This window comes from Pristiophorus japonicus, chromosome 16, assembly GCF_044704955.1.
Source record: "Pristiophorus japonicus isolate sPriJap1 chromosome 16, sPriJap1.hap1, whole genome shotgun sequence".
In the NCBI taxonomy this organism is placed as follows: domain Eukaryota; kingdom Metazoa; phylum Chordata; class Chondrichthyes; family Pristiophoridae; genus Pristiophorus; species Pristiophorus japonicus.
Window position 1 is genome coordinate 7,825,058 of NC_091992.1, and position 22,117 is coordinate 7,847,174.

The 22,117-nt window shown below is 42.2% G+C and overlaps 1 protein-coding gene across 5 annotated transcripts in view; it reads right to left on the minus strand.

The window, feature by feature from the left end:
* vmp1 (vacuole membrane protein 1) overlaps positions 1–22,117 on the minus strand; it is a 175,071-nt gene that overhangs the window by 4,755 nt on the left and 148,199 nt on the right. For all 5 annotated transcript variants that reach the window (XM_070856944.1, XM_070856945.1, XM_070856946.1 and 2 more), the window contains 2 exons: positions 19,938–19,999; positions 2,385–2,487 (listed from right to left, as the gene is read on the minus strand). In XM_070856944.1, coding sequence (XP_070713045.1) covers positions 2,385–2,487; positions 19,938–19,999 — 165 coding nt within the window. The remainder of the gene's footprint in view (positions 1–2,384; positions 2,488–19,937; positions 20,000–22,117) is intronic.

Sequence of the window (22,117 nt, forward strand, 5' to 3'; positions counted from 1 at the left end):
ATAAACAACGTATAATGTTATTAAAATATTAGCTGCAGATCTAGCTGTCTTTGGAAAAACCTAGCTCATTAGTACGGACAGAGAAAGCATAAAATTAATTAGTGCCGTGAATGGCATCAGTCCTTAGTCAGCGAAGCATTCTTCCCACAGTCCTAATCTCTACTTAATTCCATTCAGTGGTACGGATGATGATTTTCTGAGGCAAATATATTCATTTTGGGGATTTAAACAAAATCCTTATTATTTTATAGCTCACCACAGAAGTTTAGTCAAAGATAGTTGATGCTATTGTTGTAAAGTGGCCAATAAGATGGCGATCTATTGGCCAGCACTGGAAATGTAATGGTCTTGTACATTTCGATTGGCTATGTACAGACAAACGGCCACTAGCAGCCAGTGCAGTTACAGGAATCACTGCTTTACAGCGTCACTCCACGGTGAGGCCATTAGAAGAGAGCAGATTAAATCTGGTAAACATGTCAGCGTGTGTCAGTGCAGTGGGGAACCCCACTCAGAGAAACAGATGGGGATTTAGTTCACCACCGCCTCTTGCAGGCACAGGCACAACGCTTCCCCTTTGCTGGTCAACCCAGGCTGTGTTGGCTCTGCACAAGAGCTGCTGCATCTGGAGATTTTTTTTAAAAAAATAGGCATGGAAGGCCAGAAAGGCTTCTGAATCAAAAAGAGAGAAAATCTTTAGCAACTCAACTTGACCGACACGCACACGCCTACACAAGCAGGCATTCTGTACTAATCTGGCACCAGGATCAATGGTTTGGTTCAAAATGTGCCATTGCATCAAGAGTCTGATTTAAATATTCTGTAACGTCAGTGTTGAAGGGGTGGCTCCGAGCCTAAACAAATACAGGCGTTCTTGTTAAGATACTAGTGGGAACATGCCCGATATGGGTTTAAGAAACAAGATAAAACATTTGCGCAGTTTGAAACAGCTTGTCAGTTGCTGAAAAATACCACTCCTGTTTAGGAGGGAAGGAATTAAGTTTTTTCCCCCTATATATATTCCATTTACTAATGACTTCAGAGCGGGAAGTGAGTGAACAATAGCATTTCTTTCCCCCCCCCCCCCCCCCTGCATCACCAGTAGATTCAAACCATGAGTACTAAGCAGACCAAAGGGCAGGAAAAACTTTTTTTAAAATTATAAAAAAAAAGCTTGATAATTAAAAACTTGAGTTAAGAAAAGGGAGAAGTGTCCATTCCCTGGAAATTGCTCGTGCCAACTTTGATCTTTAACCTCAGAGAGGGGCTTTTATTTCTGTCGTTCAAAAATTAAATTGGTCAAAGAGCAAAATCTAGTCCACAGCATATTTTTTGCATCAGTTTTCACATAGCATGCAAGCTGTGTTGCACAACCCTGTGTCGATGGCAGCATAACACACAATAGCCACTCCACTGGGAGGAAGTATCTCACTTTTTTTAAAAAAGTTGCGCAAGTATTGGGTTTTGGTGACTGTTACAACTCCGTCATCACAATCGTACACCAGGAACTAAGCTTTTTTCTCTCCCCCGAGTGGGGTGAGGGGTGGGGGATGGGAAGAGTGAAGACACATTATTTTGGGGAAAACAAAAAAAAAAGGGGACAATTAGTACATGGTCTTCTGGTGTAAATCATACTGTACTCAAACACTGGATTAGCAAGATCCATGGCACATTCAAACATTAAAAAGTCCTTTAGTTTTGTTTTCAGGCACAGGGCATAGGTTTCAAAACAAAATTCAACTATTATTACACTGTCTAATTTTTGGAGAAAGAAAGTTAATTGATTCTGGTCATTTAGTATTTCCATAAACCTTTAAACGGATTAGCGAAGAAACGATCTTTGAGGTTTTCATTCCTACAGTACCACATGTTCCCGAGTTAGTCATAAATATAGGATTTGATGACATAATTTAAGACCATCTTTATCTGCAGAGCCTACATGAAGATTATGCTGTTTAAGTTTTTCCTTAGAATAAGACCTCATTTACAGTGGACATAGAAAATTACCATGGACCACTGCAAAGAATGGTCAACTCTTTGTGGTGCTCCAGTCTTGATCACTACTTATCTGAGACAACTCCAATGCACAGAACTTCAGAAAGAGACGCTTTACCTCCAGAATTTATTGCTAAGAAAAGTGGAGTTGGGACTTGCTACAGTCTCTGGCTTCTGAATTTTTAAAGGCCTCAATTTCCATCAGATTTAGTGATGGACCCTTGGCCAACTTGAGATCTCAATGTTCTAAAATTGAAGAGTTCCCTAATTACTGTAGATTTAGCATTCAACTCAATGCACCCAAAAGGGTCAGGTGAATAGAATGACACACAGGCCAACGAACATTTCAACACAAAAGGCAGACAAAATTACATTCGTGCTATTCTTACCGCTCCTACGGTGTCTCCAGACTTGTGGTGAAGCTTGGCTTTCTGGGCCTCCAGGTATTCTCGGAAGGGTTTCTGAAGCAAAGGGCCTAATCTTGGAATTGCCCTGTGTGGGTGAATTCCAGTTCCAAGAACATATTTGGGGGGGGGGGGAAGGAGGAAAAAACAAAACATAAAGAAACACGGTTAATTTTACTCACCTATGGAAGCGCCGCTTAAACTGAAGACAAAAATTAAAAAGTAGTTAGAATTTGTGCATTTGGCGAGGCTGCTCATTGTGATGAAGGTAGGAGCAGGAGTTATGAACTCAAGTACTGCACTGGCAGACCACAGTATCTCAAATGAATGATTTTCACAAGGCTGGCCCCATATATCACCGTCAGTTCCTGTAAAAACTGGTTTGAACTGATCAATAAGGAAGTGAGTCGACTTTGTGTCACTGCCAGCTAATACACTCCCACCCTATTTATGACTCGCCCCCACAGCTCCTGGAAGGGCGGCCACTTCCGAATACACCGGGCCTTTTAAGGAAATACAGCATGTCATTCCTTTACTGTTAAGAACCAACCAGCAATTTTCATAGTATCTCCTCCTTCTTATTCTTTTGCACCCGCCCCCCGCCTCGAACAACTCAGCAGTTAGTGATTAACCAAGGAACAAACAAGGTACTAGGAACCTTTTTGTAAGGTTACTTTACATTTATTCCCCTGATGGGACAATATACTCTTATTGAAATGAGAGGGAGTGTACTCCGCACCTATTACTCCCAGGATACAAAACTCCTGAATCACGCAATGACACCAGATACTTGATATTCTTTAACTTCTTGTACTCTCAGTGCAAAAGTATAAACCATGGTAGCAATTCTAATGAGCGACTTTATCAGTACTGGAAGAAACACTTTTAATCAATACATTACAAGAGATTAATTTGCCTAGATCATATTGACGGTTAAACACTCCCCATTTCCTTAAAAAGCAGAGATCTGAATAAATTTCCTTCTCGCTAGTAACCTCAAGGAGGATTTTAAAAACTGATTCAATTTGAGAAAGAGACTAATTCCTTCCGATATTTCATTGCATTTCCACCTCATACCAGGCGGGTTGATTACTCATTGCTTTAATAAAAATGTGGTCAGCCTCATTCAGGAGATAAAATTCTTCAGAGAATCTCACCATAATTACAAACATTATATATATATTTTTTTTTTTAAATAAGGGGCAGTTCCCCAAAGCCCGTTGTGTTGGCGAAACGACTCCAGGCTCAGTTTAATTCTGTACACAATTAAACTTCGGTAACAGGCCTGTAAAAAGCTGCTTGGGGCTCTAGCAGACACTGTCTAAATATACCACTCGCTGTTTATGGGACTACCTGTTCACCAGCAGGCAAATCATTAAGAAATGTATCTCTAATTGCACCCCCTCCCCACCGTGTCTGCTTTTGGGACGTGGCTACCGCGAAGAGGAGGGAAACATTTCAATAGAAAACACCTCGGGTATCGAACATCGATTTTATAGACATATTAGCTCTGTCCTTGAAGAGCTCCAACTACTGTCAATCTGACTGTGTAAACATTTGCATAAACCTGACAAGTACAATCGATTTTCCAGTTTTGGCATATTCACCACATTGCCAAAAGTGTTTGCCCTGCCGATCTGTGTTGGCAGTAGTGCAGGCCCTTGAATTGACCATGACCAACACTGCTCCCTGGTCAATTTGAAGGTGTGCGCCTGAAGGAAACAGCAAGGACGTTGCTTTTTTCTGCTTGCCAAGATGGCATATTTCAATATTGTGCGGTGTATCAACTGCTGGTCCAATTGTAAAAAAAACTGATCCCAATTGCAGCAGAAACATCAGGTACTAGATGATAAGCAGCAACATCCAACCTGGTCATAATACCCGAGGGTACAACAGCTAATCCACATTCCAATTCAAAAGCTCAAGAATTTTCCAAATTGGACACACTATCAGTATATTAGGGACTGGTGCAAGATTTATATCGTCTCCCACAACAATAACCAACGCTCCTAAATAAGCTAAAGAAATCTAGAGGTAGGGCATCAGTACTGCATGGACTTATTCTACTCTGATCCTGGAATATGGCACTGAACAAAAATCTGGAAAGAATAAAGGCCCTGTGTCATTAAATGAATCAATTTTTTTGAGATTACACAATGGAAACCTGATAGATAGCGCATCCAGATTTTCAAACAGTCTTTGATAAAGTATCGCACAAAAGGCTGTTAAAACAAGGTTGCATCTTGTGGGTTTGTTGGCTAGATCTTGGATTGGATAATGAATTGGTTGCATTTGCATAGGCAGTGGGTAGTTCTTCATGGTGGTGGTCACTGGCTGAGTCCCATAAAGATCAACAGGGCCCAGGCTCACCATCTTTATTAATGGTGTGGGTTAAGGCATCAAAGGAATGGCCCGCAAGTTGGCAGATAACAAGATATGTGCGGGAATTAATATCTTGGATGAAAAACAGTCTACAAGCGGATCTATGGGGTAAGGGATCAGTGTCTGGTAGATGTCTTTCAATATAGACAAAGGTAGGGCAACTTAATCATGTGTACACCGTACCCAAGGAAGGATATACTTGTCTTACAGGGGGTGCAATGAAGGTTCACTAGATTGATTCCTGGGATGAGAGGGTTGTCCTAGGAGGAGAGTGAGTAGATTGGGCCTATACTTGCTGGAGTTTAGAAGAATGAGAGGTGATCTCATTGAAACAAACAAGATTCCGAGAGGGCTTGGCAGGATAGATGCCGAGAGGCTGTTTTCCCCCTGGCTGGAGAGTCCAGAACTAGGGATCACAGTCTCAGGATAAGGGGTCAGCCATTTAAAAAGGAGATGAGGAGAAATTTCTTCACTCAGGGGGGGTTATGAATCTTTGGAATTCTCTACCCCAGAGGGCAATGGATGCATAGTCGTTGAGTATATTTAAGACGGAGATGGATACATTTTTGGATTGTAGGGAATCAAGGGATATGGGGATCGGGCAGGAAAGTGGAGTTGAGGTCAAAGATCAGCCATGATCTTATTGAATGGCGGAGCAGGCTTGAGGGGCTGTATGGCCTACTCCTGCTCCTATTTCTTATGTTCTTATGCAGGATTGCACACAAAGTTGCTGAGAGGGAGAAGAACCTGGGACTTGTATTTCATGAATCATTAAAGATCCATGATCAACGTCACAAAGCTGTTGCAAAAGTAAATAATGCATTAGGGTGTGTAGCTAGAGGACAATTTAGTTTAAAACCAGAAGTATAATCGGAGGTTGTAAAAGGCACTGTATAAATGCAAGTTCGTTCAAAATGTTAATCTCTAAAAAGAGATTCCAAAAGATAACACAATCTTTATTGTGGTGGATAAAAAGGACTCTGGAAGCTTCAAGATGTTGTTGTGAATTGTCTTGGCGTTCTTGCAAATCTGCGATTATCAGGGATGATCCTAATGTGCCGACGTGTCCTCATGTCAATGGAGGCAGTGATCAATTGAGGCTTGACCTCTTGATTTACAAATTGAAACCATTCTTGATATAATCCTGTCTGCATTAAACAATCAACTTGAGCGTAAATGTATTGGGAGAGCCAGATCATAGTAGACTAAACACTTTTACAGAGTATTGCCACATTACTCGATTTAAGGTGCTGTAGAGGTGCAAATGATTATTGCAGCTGCAACCATGCTTGTTTAAAAAACCCAATTTATAGCCCAGTGTAAAGTGATTTCATAATGGCTCCCTGCCTTTGTTTGCTGCCCAGCATTTTGGTTAATTCTATCTGCGTAGCAGTATTTGATACCTTACTAATACAAAAGCAAAATACTGTGGATGCTGGAATCTGAAATAAAAACAGAAAATGCTGGAAATCTCAGTGGGTCAGGCAGCATCTGTTACCCATGTTTCTCTCCACAGATGCTGCCTGACCTGCTAAGATTTCCAGCATTTTCTGTTTTTATTTTTGATACCTTACCGTATTAAAGTAGGCCCCAGCATTGAAGCACTGGCCACACTTGACCAGTTCTGCTGGGCAGGCTACATCATCTGCATGCCAGACACGAGACTCCCAAAGCAAGCGCTCTACTCTGAACTCCTTCATGGCAAACGAGCCAAAGGTGGGTAGAGGAAACATTACAGGGACACCCTCAAAGCCTCCCTGAAAAAGTGCAACATCCCCACCGATACCTGGGAGTCCCTGGCCAAAGACCGCCCTAAGTGGAGGAAGTGCATCCGGGAGGGCGCTGAGCACCTTGAGTCTCATCGCCGAGAGCATGCAGAAATCAAGTGCAGGTAGCAGAAAGAGTGTGAGGCAAACCTGTCCCACCATCTCTTACCCTCAACGACTGTCTGTGGCAAGGACTGTGGCTCTCATATTGGACTGTTCAGCCATCTAAGGACTCATTTTAAAAGTGGAAGCAAGTCTTCCTTGATTCCGAGGGACTGCCTATGATAATGATGAAAGTAGGCCAAAATAGTTTTCCGTGAACCACATATTAGGATATCTCTCCTGGGAAAACCAAACTGCTGCTCGGGGCAAAGTTCCATGGTTGCCTGCAGTTCCCTAGTACCCCACCCAAATGGACAGGCTGCATGTGTGACCCAGCAGGCTATTTGCAGGACATTAAGCCCCAATCTGTTCTCAGCTTGATGCCTCCATGCACTTCCCAGCAGAGATCAGTAGATTGTGATGAAGAGCGGGAATGCTCCCTGGACCAAAACCGTTGGAAGCTAATTATAGTGGCTTGACTGCTGCCTTGGGTAACGTCAGCTGACTTAGCACGGACCAGGAATTGAACTAGTGACCTTCTGGCTTAATGCTATATCAGGCCATCGAATGATCCCTACCCATTATGTTGGATATGAATTCATGAATTCACCAGGAACAAGTACAGGCCAGTTTATATTTTGGGCTGAAAATCTTAACTGCAATATTCAAGGCCTAGTCTTTCTTATGAATTGTAATCTCCTGTTTTCATAGTCCCTCCTAGCAGGATTGGTAGAGACCAAAGATGACTCACAGTACTAGGAATGTTATGTGGAAACGTTAGGGGAACTAGATTTGCTTTATTTGGAAGAGAGATTTTCAATATGACCCAATCAAAGCCCTCAAGATAGTGAACCAAAAAGCTGATTGAGACAATTTGTTGACTATGTAGAAGGGTTCAAATACAGGTGACACAAAAAAAAAAGAGTCCGAGTAAGAAGGGGTCATGTAGAAGGTTTTAATTTAATAAGTAACAAGAGCTGAGTTATCAGGGCAGGCCATTGAATAGTCTACAAGATGCATTGTGCAGAGAGTAGGTATTGAGGAGTATGGTGAAAAGGCAAGTAAGTAGAACAGAATCTCTCCCAATTAAAGAAAAAAAGCTGGTCGATTGTACTTTTCCCTGTTCCTAAACATTCTTGCGTTCATCAGCCTGGGAAGTAGGTTGGCCACTATTCCCAGATACAGGCCAGGAAGACTGAGCAAAAGAGGGAGAGGAGGAAATAATTTGGGGAGTAGAGAAGGGAAAGAACAGAGGGATTTGTACTCTTATTCAAAAAAAAATATTGGGAGAAAGAGATCCATGTGAACAAACAAAAAAACAGTCATTGTTCTGTGGTTTCTTGTGCAGCGAAAAGCAGAGAACAACAACAAAAAAAAAGAGTTTTTGCTGAAATATCAAGTTTCAGAATCCAAGATTACTGTTTGAACTGGTAGAATTGGCAATTGTATTTCATGCTGGTCAAGCTGCAAAATACTGCTTTGAACGTCATTGAACCACAGGCAAAAAACAAAAGCCATCTGAGGTTTGCAATCTGATTGCTCAGCATCTCCTTGTATTATTCTGATCCGAGATCTGGCAGCAATTTTGGTTGGCATTGCTCAAGGAGAAATTTGTCAGGAACCACTTTCAGCCACTAATACTTTTGCTGCCCATGCAGATCCTCACATTCAAGTCCCCCAAAATGACTTTATATAAGCCTCTTTCCCCAGGTCGCCACCATCACAGATACGAGTGTCCAGCCAATTCAGTTGACTCCACATGATATTAAGAAATGGCCGAGTGCACTGGACACAGGCTATGGATCCTGACAACATTCTGCTGGAGACTTGTACACCAGAGCAAGCTACTCCCTTAGCCAAGCTGTTCCAGTGCAGCATTTACATTGGCATCTCCTGGACAACGTGGAAGATTCCTAGGTACATCCCATCAATAAAACAGGACAAATCTATTCCTGCTAACTACCACCTTAATCCGCCTCCAACAAATCATTGATAAAATGATGGAAGGAGTCATGAATAGTATCAAGCAACATCTATTCACCAATCGCCTGTTCAGGTTCCAGACCTCATCACAGCCTTGATTGCAACACAAAAGTAGCTACACTTAGCAACAAGGCAGTATTCAACCGAGTATGGCACCAAGGAGTCTTAGCAAATCTGAAGTCCATGGGCGTGAAAGGAAAAATCCTCCAATAGCTGAAGTCATAGGAAGCTGGATATGATTGTCGGAGATGAGTCATCGCAGCCCAAGGACATCATTGCAGGAACTATCCTCAGCCCAAACATCTCCAGCTGCTTCATTCATTACCTTTCCTCTGCCAAGGCCATTTGCTGACAATTCCAATGTTAAGCTCTAGTCACCATCACTTCACTAATGAAGCCGCCCCTGCCAGTCTACAACAGGACCTGGATAACATCTAGACCTGAATTAACACACGCCTGGTAACATTTGCACCATGCAAGAGGCATGTAATCGCCATCTCAAACATTAGAGAGCCCAGCCACCTCCCCATGAGCTTCAATGGCACCACCATTACAGAGTCTCCTAACATCCTGAGGTTCGCTATTGACCATAAGCTGAACCAGCCATATCAACACCATGGCTACAAGAGCGGGACAGACGCTGGACATTCTAAGAGTAGTTCACCTCCTGCCCCTTCACTGACTATCTGCCATCTACCAGGCTCAAGTCAGGAGTGCAATGGAATACTCGCCACTCACCTGGATAGGTGCAGCTACAACATTCAATTGGCTTCATCGGTGCCCTTGCTACTGGATTCAAAATCCATCTCCTCCACCACCGACACTGTAGCATCAGTGTGTACCACCTACAAGATGCATGGCAACAACTCTCCAAGGTTACTTCGACAATACCTCCCTCCCCGTGACCTCTACCACCAAAAACAAGAGCAGCAATGTTCTCAGAACATCACCTCCAAGCCACACACCATCCTGACTTGGATATGCGTTGTAGTTTCTTCATTGTTGCTTGGTCAGAATCCTTGAACTCCTTACCCAACACCATTGTGGGAGCATCACTACAAGGATTGCAGTGGCTCAAGAAGGCCCACCACCACCTTCTCAGGATAACAAGGCAAGACAATAAATGCATTCTTGCCTGCGTTGGCTTCATCTGAAGAATACATTTTAAAAGTGGTGATCAGATCAAAGTTGGAGTACCGGGTGCAGTTCTGGCCATCAGATTCCAGGAAGGGTGTTGCTGCCCTTGAGTTGGTCAGAGGCAAACAACAAAACAGATACTTGATTTCAGGAATCTAAGTTAGGAGGAAGGTCAATGACTTATTTTCTTTGGAGACTTTGAGGTGACCCAATTGAAGTTTAAGATTGACAAAGCTGATCTGTGCAAAAAAGATTTACATAGTAAAGGGTGCAAATACCAGGAAATAAGTAAAACATTAAGAAGCGACATCAAATGGAACTTTTTAAAGTCACTGGGAAGACTATTAAAGCAGATAGTACATTTCTCTACATCACAACAGTGAGTACACTTCGAAAGGCTCCATATATATGCAAGTTCTTAGTAGAAATGGACTCATGAGACATCTAGGAGTTTCAGGAGAGTGAGGATGCAGGTATATCATAATAAGGGAGATTAGAGCTATTAAAAAGGGCCACAATGTTTTGGCCTCAGCCCCTTTTCCTGTTCCAAAAAGGTAAATGTTTTATTAGCCTCCCCCAGCAAACAAAAGTATGCTTTGTGAACCTTACCCTCAAAAAGAGGAATATGAACACATTATCCATCATAAGCTTAGCAAGACCAACTAAATCACAGAACCACAAGATGTTGCAGCGAGTTCTCTCAGCGAGTAACATCATCTAACAGTAATAGCAACGCCAGATTAAAATCTAAAACTCTAGGAGAGGAAAATGAAGGGCAAAATGATGTGATGTCAACACACTGGTATGCTTTGCAAGCTGGGACTCTGTGGTTAAATGATTCGTCTCGTGATAAAATAGAACCAAGAGAAACCAGATTGAATTTATGCCAGTGAAATGCTGACTAAAGAGGTAAGACAGGGAGAAAGAACAAGAGATCTTGTGTGTCTAAACTTGTTGGTGGAGGAGAAAGGAGAAAGAATGAAAGGAAGGACAGAAGACTGAAAAAAAGCAGCCCAAGAGAGAGTTGTACAAAGACAGCTCCAAACAAGGAGGTCAAATGCTCTTCCATAGAATGCAAATCCATTCCTCCTCTGTCAATAACATTACCCGCCTATGCTTCACCACTCGCTTATTGTTGCCGTTAAGCTAAAGTGCGTCTTTCTTAAACCGAGGCTCGATTTCTCCAAAAATCACTCCTCTTTTGTCCTTCCCGCAACCGTTAACTTACACAAAACTCTAGTTTACATCCATTCACGTGTACAAGTTTTGCACACATATCACCCTGATCCTCAGTAAGCATCACTGACTCCCTGTCCCTCAGTGAATCGACTTCAAGACCTTTGTCCTTGCTTTCAAATCTCTCCACAGCCTTGCATCACCTTATCCGAGCGAACTCCTCCAGGCGTACATCCTTGCCTACACACTTCACTCCCCAGCCAAATGATTACCGGCCCTTCTCCATTCCACCGGCTTCATCAGTTTTTGCTTTATAAACTTGCTCTGGAGAGGTGTACGACACTGGCAAGGGGCACATTTATTGCCCGTCTCTAATTGGCCCGCGAAGGTGCCGATGGAGCAACTGTTTGTACAACTGAATGTTGCCAGGCCACTTCAGACGACAGATCGTACGGGACTGGTAGGCCTCCCCTCGCTGAAGGACGTCAGTGAACCTGGAGCAGCTTTACCCCCTGGTGTTATAGCCCACAAATAACCAGATTCATTGAATTCAATTTCACAACTGGTCATGACAGGATTTGAGCCCATGAAATTTGGATTCCTAGTCTAGTACCATAACCACTACTACAAATTACAACAACTGGTTGCTTTCTGAATTTTTAGTCATTCAGTAAGCTCTATGATTTTGGCCAGTATTAAATTCAGTAGTATGTATTTCCAGTGACTCCAATTGAGTTGTTTTTTTAAAAAAAAAAACGGTTGGAAGAGTTAACAATACTCAAGTTCCATGACTAATTAGCATGCTTCTTTTATCTATTGTCCTGCAGCAGATTACAAGATCAAATTTTCCACTCAGAGAAAACAGGTTTTTCTTACAATACTGGAACTCTTTGCTTCCCCCAACATATTGAAGGCCAAAAGTACAGCATAAGCCCGACACCCCTTCCCAATAACCTGCTTAAGGGTGTGAAGGGTTAGACCAACACTACTACCGTTACCACATGACCCAGTCAATGATCATGAGCCAGTCATCAGGACATTTACGTCAGGTTTTTTCTAAGTGACAAAAAGGTGTAATAACTGGCCATTCATGTTTTTAGATCCGAGTCTGCCTTGTGGCAATAGATGATGAATATTCACCTCAATGGACCATTGAAGCAAAGACTGATTAATCATGTAGTCTCCTACTCTAATTAATTTGTTGCAGGAGCTCAAATCAGTAGAACTCCTCGCTTCCTTCTCATTCTCCCACAATTTTCAAGGTCTGTAAAACATCAATACCTCTATTTCCGTTCATTCTTTTCAACCATGGCGGTATCCTGCGCCAAGAGCTTAGGCCCTTCAAATTTGATTGCGCACCAAAACAATAAAGTTGGTCCCAAGATTACAGGAGTAGGTCTTGCACATGGACAGGGTGAGCTAGATGGGTTGAACAGCTTTAAATCGCATTCCTACCTTCTCGTATGCTGTGTTTCATGTCAGCATTCACTGGAAAGTCCCAGATCTTCACTTATTTGAAAATGAAATTACCGTTTTAAAATGTTGCGAGGTGCCTCACAGTAACACAGCAAGATACACTGCAGGTTAATTTTTATTTTCGGCCTAAAATGGGTGCAAATTAGGGGGCACAATCTGAGAATAAGGAGCTGCCCATTTAAAACTGTGAGGAGGAGGAATTTCAGAGGGTTGTAAATCTGTGGAATTCGCTGCCTCAGAGAGCTGTGGAAGCCGGGTCATTGAATAAATTTAAGACATAGGTAGACAGTTTCTTAACCGATAAAGGGAATAAGGGGTTATGGGGAGCGGGCAGGGAAGTGGACCCGAATCCATGATCAGATCAGCCATGATCGTATTAAATGGTGGAGCAGGCTCGAGGGGTCAAATGACTTACTCCTGCTCCTATTTATGTTCTTATGCTCAACCATCATTTTTTGAGGAGGTAACCAGGAGGGTCGATGAGGGCAGTGCGTATGATGTAATGTATATGGTTTTTAGCAAAGTTTTTGATAATGTCCCGCATGGCAGACTGGTCACGAAAGTAAAAGTCCATGGGATCCAGGGCAAAGTGGCAAATTGGATCCAAAATCGTCTCAGAGGCAGGAAGCAAAGGGTAATGGTTGATGGGTGTTTTTGTGACTGGAAGGCTGTATCCAGTGGGGTTCCACAGGGCTCAGTTCTGGGTCCCTTGCTTTTTGTGATATATATCAATGATCTAGACTTGAATATAGGGGGTATGATTAAAATGTTTGCAGATGACTCTAAAATAGGCTGTGTGATTAATAATGAAGAAGAAAGCTGCGGACTGCAGGAAGATATCAATGTACCGGTCAGGTGGGCAGAACAGTGTCAAATGAAATTCAATCCGGGTAAGTGTGAGGTAAAGCATTTGGTGAGATCGAACAAGGCAAGAGAATACACATTAAATTGTTCGACACTGAAAAGTGTAGAGGAACAAAGGGACCTTGGAGTGCAGGTCCACAGATCCCTGAAGGTAGCAGGCCAGGTAGATAAGGTGGTTAAGGCGGCCTATGGAGTACTTGTATTCCATGCATCGACTAATAAAGGCAAGAGCAAAGACGTTATGCTTGAACTGTATAAAACACTGGTTAGGCTGCAGCTGCAGTAGTGTGTGTAGTTCTGCTCACCACATTACAGGAAAGATGTGATTGCACTAGAAAGAGTGCAGAGGAGATTACAAGAATGTTGCCTAGACTGGAGAATTTTGGCTAGGAGGCAAGATTGGCGATCCTGGGTCTGTTTTCTTTGGAACAGAGGAGGCTGAGGGGAGACCTGATTGAGATGTATAAAATTATGAGGGGCCTGGATAGAGTGGATAGAAAGGACCCGTTTCCCTTGGCAGAGGGTCAACAACCAGGGGGCATAGATTTAAAGTAATTGGGGGGAGGTATAGTGGAGATATGAGGGGAAATTTCTTCAGCCAGAGGGTGGTGGGGATCTGGAACTCACTGCCTGAAAGGGTGATAGAGGCAGAAAGCCTCACCACATTTAAAAAAAGATTTGGATGTGCACTTAAAGTGCCATAACCTACAGGGCTACGGACCATGAACTGGAAAGTGGAATTAGGCTGGATAGCTCTTGGTTGGCCGGCACGGACACCATGGGCCGAAATGGCCTCCTTCCGTGCTGTAAATTACTATGATTCTATGATCTACATATGGGCAGTTTTCAGCACAGGTTGCTAGGCAGCGGTTAGGAGAATCCAGCTGGTTGTCTCCCATATCACTGGTGCAGAGCCATCCAAACCAAATATGGTGCGCCAATTGCTGCCCCAGAAACCATCAGCCAGCTCAGATCAAGGTTTGAACATGCGACCTGCTGGTTGGTATGGATTAATATCAGATCAGGCAGCATGTTTACTCACTGGGCTATTGAGGAGTTGTTCTAAGAGTTCAGATCAGATCAATAAACAATTATGGGCTCAACCATAGCTCGGGAAATCAAAATGTAGAATCAGTTTGGGTGGAGCCAAGAAACAACAAGGGGTAGAAATCATTAGTGGGAGTGGTTTACCCAAAAGTAGATGCAGTGTCACACAGAGTATAAATCAGGAAATTAGAGATGCAAATAACAGGGATAATATCGTAATCATGGGGGACTTTAACTTTCATATAGACTGGGCAAACCAAATTTGCAGTAAAACTGCAGAAGAAGAGTTCATGGTAGTCTTCCACATCAGCATGCTGAGGAACCTACTAGGGAACTGGCTATCTTAGATCTAGTATTGTAATAAGAACATAAGAAATAGGAGCAGGAGTAGGCTATACGGCACCTCGAGCCTGCTCCACCATTCAATATTATGGCTGATCTGATCATGGACTCAGTTCCACTTCCCTGCCTGCTCCCCATAACCCCTTATCCCCCTATCGTTTAAGAAACTGTCGATTTCTGTCTTAAATTTATTCAATGTCCCAGCTTCCAAAGCTCTCTGAGGCAGAGAGTTCCACAGATTTACAACCCTCAAAGAAATTTCTCCTCATATCAGTTTTAAATGGGCAGCCCCTTATTCTAAGACCATGCCCCCTAGTTCTAGTCTCCCCCATCAGTGGAAACATCCTCTCTGCATCCACCTTGTCAAGCCCCCTCATAATCTTATACATTTCGATAAGATCACCTCTTACAAGGTTATTGTGCAATCAATAACCTGGTAGTAAAGGAGCCTCTGGGGAGCAGTGATCATAATAATGTAGAATTTTATGTTGCGTTTGAGAGTGATTTAGGCAAGTCCAAAACTAGGCTCCTAAATCTGAATAACGCAAACGATGTAGGTATGAGAGGAGAGTTGGCTACGGTAGGTTGGGAAACTAGATTAAAAGATATGACAGTCGAAAAGCAATGGCAAACATTTAAAGAAATAATTCATAATTCGCAACGAATATACATTCCCTTAAGGAATAAAAACACGACTGGGAAAATGGTCCACCTGTGGCTAACAAGAAAAATTAAAGACAGTATTAGATTAAAGGAAGAAGCCTATAATGTTGGCAAAAAGAGCAGTAAGCCTGAGGATTGGGAGGATTTTAGAATTCAGCAAAAGAGGACAAAGAAATTGATAAACGGAAAATAGAATACGAGAGAAAACTAGCGAGGGACATAAAAACAGACTGTAAAAGCTTCTATAGGTACCAAGGAAAAGATTAGCAAAAGTAAATGTGGGTCCCTTAAGGCTGAGACAGGAGAAATTATAATGGGGAATAAGGAAATGGCAGAGAAATTAAGTACTGTGTGTCTGTCTTCACGGAAGAAGATGCAAATAACATTCCTGAAATAGCGGAGAAACAAGGCTCCAGTGATAATGAGGAACTGAAAGAAATTAGGAAGAAAATAGTACTGGAGGAATTAATGGGACTGAAAGTCGATAAATCCCCTGAACGGGATGGCCTATATCCTAGCGTTTTAAAAGAGTTGGCTAGAGAGAGATAGTGGATACATTGGTTGCCATCTTCCAAAATTCCATAGATTTTGGAACGGTTCCCGCGGATTGGAAGATAACAAATGCTAGGATTTATTAAGGACCTGGTAACGGGGCACTTAGAAAGTAATAGGATTGGCCAAAGTCAACACTGATTCATGAAAGAGAAATCGTGTTTGAACAATCTGTTGTTTTTTGAGGTTGTAACTAGAAGGGGGAAAACCTGTGGATGTAGTGTATTTGGATTTTCAGAAGGCATTCGATAAGGTGCCACACGAGATTATTAAAACAAAGTTAGGGCTCATGCGATTGGGGCCAATATACTAGCATGGATTAAGGATTAGTCAATGGACAGATATCAGAGAATGAATAAATGGGTCATTTTCGGGTTGGCGGGCTGTAACTAGTGGGGTACCGCAAGAATGAGTGCTTGGGCCCCAGCTGTTCACAGTCTAGATCAATGATTTGGATGAGGGGACCAAATGTAATATATCTAAGTTTGCTGATGATACAAAGCTAGGTAGGAATGTAAAGTTTGAGGAGGATGCAAAGAGGCTGCAAGGGGATATAGACAGGTTAAGTGTGTGCGCAAGAACATGGCAAATTGAATATAATGTGGAGAAATGTGAAGTAATCCACTTTGGTGGGAAAAATAGAAAAGCAAAGCATTTTTTCAATGGCGAGAGATTGGGAAATGTTGGTGTTCAGAGGGACCTGGGTGTCCTTGTACATGAATTGCTTAAAGTTCATATGCAGGTACAGCAAGCAACTCAGAAATAAAATAGTACATTGACCTTTATTACAAATGGATTTGAGTATGAGTAAAGACATCTTACTGCAATTATATAGGACCTTGATGAGACCACACTTGGAGTATTGTGTATAGTTTTGGTCTCCTTACTCAAGGAAGGATATACTTGCCTTAAAGAGAGTGCTGCAAAGGTTCACCAGACTGATTCCTGGGATGGGGTGGGGGGGAAGGGGGTGGGAAAGAGAGGTAGGATTGTCCTATGACCAGAGATTGAGTAGACTAGGCCTATATTCTCTAGAGTTTAGAAGAATGAGAGGTGATCTCATTGAAACTTTGAAAATTTTTACAGGGCTTGACAAGAGTAGATGCAGGGAGGATGTTTCCCCTGGCTGGGGAATCTAGAACCAGGGGTCGATAGGTTAAGTGAATGGGCTAAGGTTTGCCAGATGGAATACGATGTCGGAAAATGTGAGGTCATCCACCTTGGAAAAAAAAAACAGTAAAAGGGATTATTATTTGAATGGGGAGAAATTACAACAACCTGGGGGTCCTTGTGCATGAATCCCAAAAAGTTAGTTTGCAGGTGCAGCAGGTAATCAGGAAGGCGAATGGAATGTTGGCCTTCATTGTGAGAGGGATGGAGTACAAAAGCAGGGAGGTCCTGCTGCAACTGTATAGGGTATTGGTAAGGCCGCACCTGGAGTACTGCGTGCAGTTTTGGTCACCTTACTTAAGGAAGGATATACTAGCTTTGGAGGGGGTACAGAGACGATTCACTAGGCTGATTCCGGAGATGAGGGGGTTACCTTATGATGATAGATTGAGTAGACTGGGTCTTTACTCGTTGGGGTTCAGAAGGATGAGGGGTGATCTTATAGAAACATTTAAAATAATGAAAGGGATAGACAAGATAAAGGCAGAGAGGTTGTTTCCACTGGTCGGGGAGACTAGAACTAGGGGGCACAGCCTCAAAATACGGGGGAACCAATTTAAAACCGAGTTGAGAAGGAATTTCTTCTCCCAGAGGGTTGTGAATCTGTGGAATTCTCTGCCCAAGGAAGCAGTTGAGGCTAGCTCATTGAATGTATTCAAGTCACGGATAGATAGATTTTTAACCAATAAGGGAATTAAGGGTTACGGGGAGCGGGAGGGTAAGTGGAGCGGAGTCCACGGCCAGATCAGCCATGATCTTGTTGAATGGCGGAGCAGGCTCGAGGGGCTAGATGGCCTACTCCTGTTCCTAATTCTTATGTTCTTAAGTCTCAGAATAAGGACTCCGCCATTTAGGACTGAGATGAGCAGAAACGTCTTCACTCAGAGGGTGGTAAATCTTAGGAATGCTCTATCCCAGAGAGCCATGGATGCTCAGTCGTTGAGTATATACAACGCAGAGATCGACAGATTTTTGGATATTAAGGGAATCGAGGGATATGGGGATAGTGCAGGAAAGTGGAGTTGAGGTCGATGATCAGCCATGATCTTATTAAATGGTGGAGCAGGCTCGAGGGCCAAAATGGTCTACTCCTGCGCCTATTTTTTATGCTCTTATGATCTACTCTTTAGTCAAATGACTGAAAAGTGATAGTTAGTATATATGAAGTTTGCTAGTTGCGTGCATTACTTCAGTAATTTTTTTATTTTTGAAGAAAAAGTTCAGGGGTTCACAGGAGCAAAGTTCAAACACTTTATTCATGTCATCTGAACTCAAGAAACAAATAACAGACAGATTACTCAACACCAAACAACCGTACCTTTTTATAGATACTACTGACAATAAAATTAAAACAGTTGCTCTGAAGTAGATTATAAATGACATGATCGAGGTTATTGCGTTGTCATTGTAAAATAATCCAACTGCATGATTCAGAACGAATTACAAGAAGGAAATTATTTATTTTTCATTTCTAAAGATATATAAAGGAAATACAAACCAAATTGCAACAGCTTTGCCGAACTTATTACAAGAATGTGCACCAGCAACAGTAGATTGCATGATATACAGTCCAGCATAAATCTTCTGACGAAAGGTCATTGACCTGAAAGGTTAACTCTGTTTCTCTTTGCACAGATGCTGCCTGACTTGGGGATTTCCAGCACTTTCTGTTTTATTTCAGATTCCAGTATTTTGCTTTTGTATTGGGGGAGGTGAGAAAACGAGGGACAACCATTGAAATGGACAGTGTAAGTGGTTAAAGAGACAGTTAGTTGTACTTTTTTGAGAGAAGGGACTGAGGGATATGGCAAGAAGGCAGACAAGGTGGGGTTGATCAAAATGGGATGGCTTGTTGGGCCCAATGGCCTCGCCAAAGTCTTGCTAAAATTTATTAGGAATTGCAGTGTGCAATACTGCAGGCTCTTGTTCTTCTTGACATTTTTTGTGTTCATCAAGGTGAGGGATATTGGTGCTGGAGAATGGAACTCTATCCAACTCAGGAACCCAGTCAGTGTCAGGATTAAACATAGCCGCGATAGGCGTGGCACAGCCAGATGCAGAGTAAAGCTCCCCTTACTCGGTAACAACTATGTGTTTCAATCTAATGGCACGGTGTTGACTGTGAGAAGACCATCCGTAATCTTCAATCACAAACTCACAAGAGCAACCTCCCAACTGCACCAGTGTGCTAACTTTTCATACCAAATTAATGAGAGTTTGGTGCTGAAGGCCCATGCACATGAGGAACTGGACTGGGACTGCCCAAGCACTCTTCACACAGGACCCTTACAAACACCACACCACGGGCTCCTTTACAAATAACATTATTTCTTTGGTCGGGGGAGAAAGTTCAGCCCAAATAAAAAAGTCTATGGACTGGATCAGATACAGACAAGTTGTTTTGCTACCAGTTTCCTTCTCTACTCATCAAGTTGGTTCTGTCCAATAACATTTTTTCTTTTTTGCATACATAAAAAACTAAAAATCAAAATCTGCAGAATTTTCAGGCTGAAGAGCTTTGTAAGTCAAGTAAAATATGTGCAGGAGACTTTTTGCTGACCGTGAAAGTATCCAAGATCAAAAGTATGAAGATTTATTTCCAGGAAAACTTAGTGGGTTTTTATTGATCTGGTATATTTGACATGACCCAAGCTCCGTTAAAAATTAAACTCCTGGCATGAAGGCGGGCAAACTTTGCACCTAAAGTAGAGAGTAAAGTCTTTAAAATGAATCAACCGCTATTGCAGGTGGATTAGTTCTCAAGGAGGATGTAGCGATATATTCATTTCAATTAACCCTTTCTTGGGCAGCTCTACCCACCCACCAAGCTTTCCATTCTGACAAGGCAGACATGAAGATCAGGAGACAAATTACTCACCCTATCAAGGACACCATCTGTTCCACTATGTGCTTGCTGAACATTATAATAACAAACAGTTTCTGTGGGTTTAAAAAAAGACTAGTTAGTTGAGGAAGAATTAGTTTGGGATAAAATAGGCGTATAAAAAATAAAAAGTCACTTACTGGAACAGGAAGAGATTTTCCCATTTAATTTACCCAGAGAACCAAAGATAAACAAGATCTGATACATTGATTTCAAGAATACTGGAAAGATGACAAATGGCTTTTCAAAAAAAAATAAAGACACTTGGAAACATATCGTGGAATACAAAGCGTGGAGGACAAGCAGCATTTGCTTTTCAATTGGGGAACCTTGGAGAAGGGCCAATGCCCACAGTGCAGAAGACCAAGGTTGAAAAGAGGTGAATGATGCAGTGATCCGATAACGCCAAGCTTGGGCTGTAGATTGTGGAAGGAATGGCTGAGGGAGGTGAGGAGTTCCACAGTTTCAAGCACCTGGGAAAGAAGGAGTTAGATTATAAGATAGTGTGATGTGTCTTCAATACAGTGAGGGTGCAGGAGGAATAGCACGCAGTATATATGGAGGTTCAGAGCAAGAAAGGAAAGTTCAGATAAGCACTGACAATAGCATCAATAAAAGAGACAAGAGAGGGGTTGAAGGTGAGAGAAGAATCACTTGCCAGAGATCAGCATGTTAAGGTTACACAACAGTGTAGGGTTAAGCAGGTCCCCCCCTGCCACATCTCCATAGATATTTCACCTCTCATTTATAAGACACCCTCAACTGCATTACTCCCAGTAATTTGGGTTAGTGCATAACCTCGAGTTTATGTCACAATCTCAAATTCCTCACTGCGGATCCACAAGACTTGGGATGAATTTTTAAAGAAACAAAGTGATGTGAAGGCTGTAACCGTGCTTTGGGTAATTTCTGAGCCTTTTGATAAAGTTATTGCCTCCCAGTCCTCCATCAAGCTTTTATATTTATGAACTGACAGTATTTGAATTTACAGGATGCAGACATCTCGTTGCAGTGCTTATTATGGTTTGTTGGGATTACATGCTGAGCGATTCCAGAGATCCTCCTCAGATAAAATTATATTGGTTTAAAAGAACCAAACAGAAGAATTTCTACTGTACAGTAGCAATAAACAAAAACATGATTATGGTGGACCTTAGTGGGTAGAGGTCAACTCATCCTTTGGCAGATTACCAATACATCCCCATATGTTTCTAGTCTTGTATGTAATCCAAATTACATTTCCATGGTGTGTTCAGAGGGAAAAAAAACACAATCTGTACATTTAGCACGACATATTGGCCAGGAAGTACATAACCCTGGACAGACAAAAGTGACAAAACAGGCTACAGGTGTCAGCTTGGCTTCGTGGTAAGACCAACGTGGAAGATAGATTCTGAAAGTAAACTAGCACGAAATATAAAAACCGATAGTAAGAGTTTCTACAGGTACATAAAAAGGAAAGAGAGTGGCTAAAGTAAATGTTGGTCCCCCAGAGGATGAGACTGGGGAATTAATAATGGAGAACAGGGAAATGGCAGAGACTTTGAACAAATATTTTGTATCAGTCTTCATGGTAGAAGAGACTAAAAACATCCCAATTGTGGATAGTCAAAGGGCTATAGGGAGGGAAGAACTTAAAACAATCACTGTTACTAAAAATGTCCTATTGTAAAATAATGGGACTAAAGATGGACAAGTCCCCTGGACCTGATGGCTTAAAAGAAGTGGTTGCAGAGATAGTGGATGCATTGGTTGTAATCTACCAAAATTCCCTGGATTCTGGAGAGGTCCCAGCAGATTGGAAAACCGCAAATGTAACGCCCCTTTTTAAAAAGGAGGCAGACAGAAAGCAGGAAACTATAGACCAGTTAGCCTAACATCTATCGTTGGGAAAATGCTAGAGTCCATTATTAAGGAAGCAGTAGCAGGATATTTGGAAAAGCATAATTTAGTCAAGCAGAGTCAGCATGGTTTTATGAAAGGGAAATCATGTTTGACAAATTTGCTGGAGTTCTTTGAGGATGTAACGAGCAGGGTGGATAAGGGGGAACCAGTGGATGTGGTGTATTTGGATTTCCAGAAGGCATTCATTAAGGTGCCACATAAAAGGTTACTATACTGCACAAGATGAAAGTTCATGGGGTTGGGGGTAATATATTAGCATGGATAGAGGA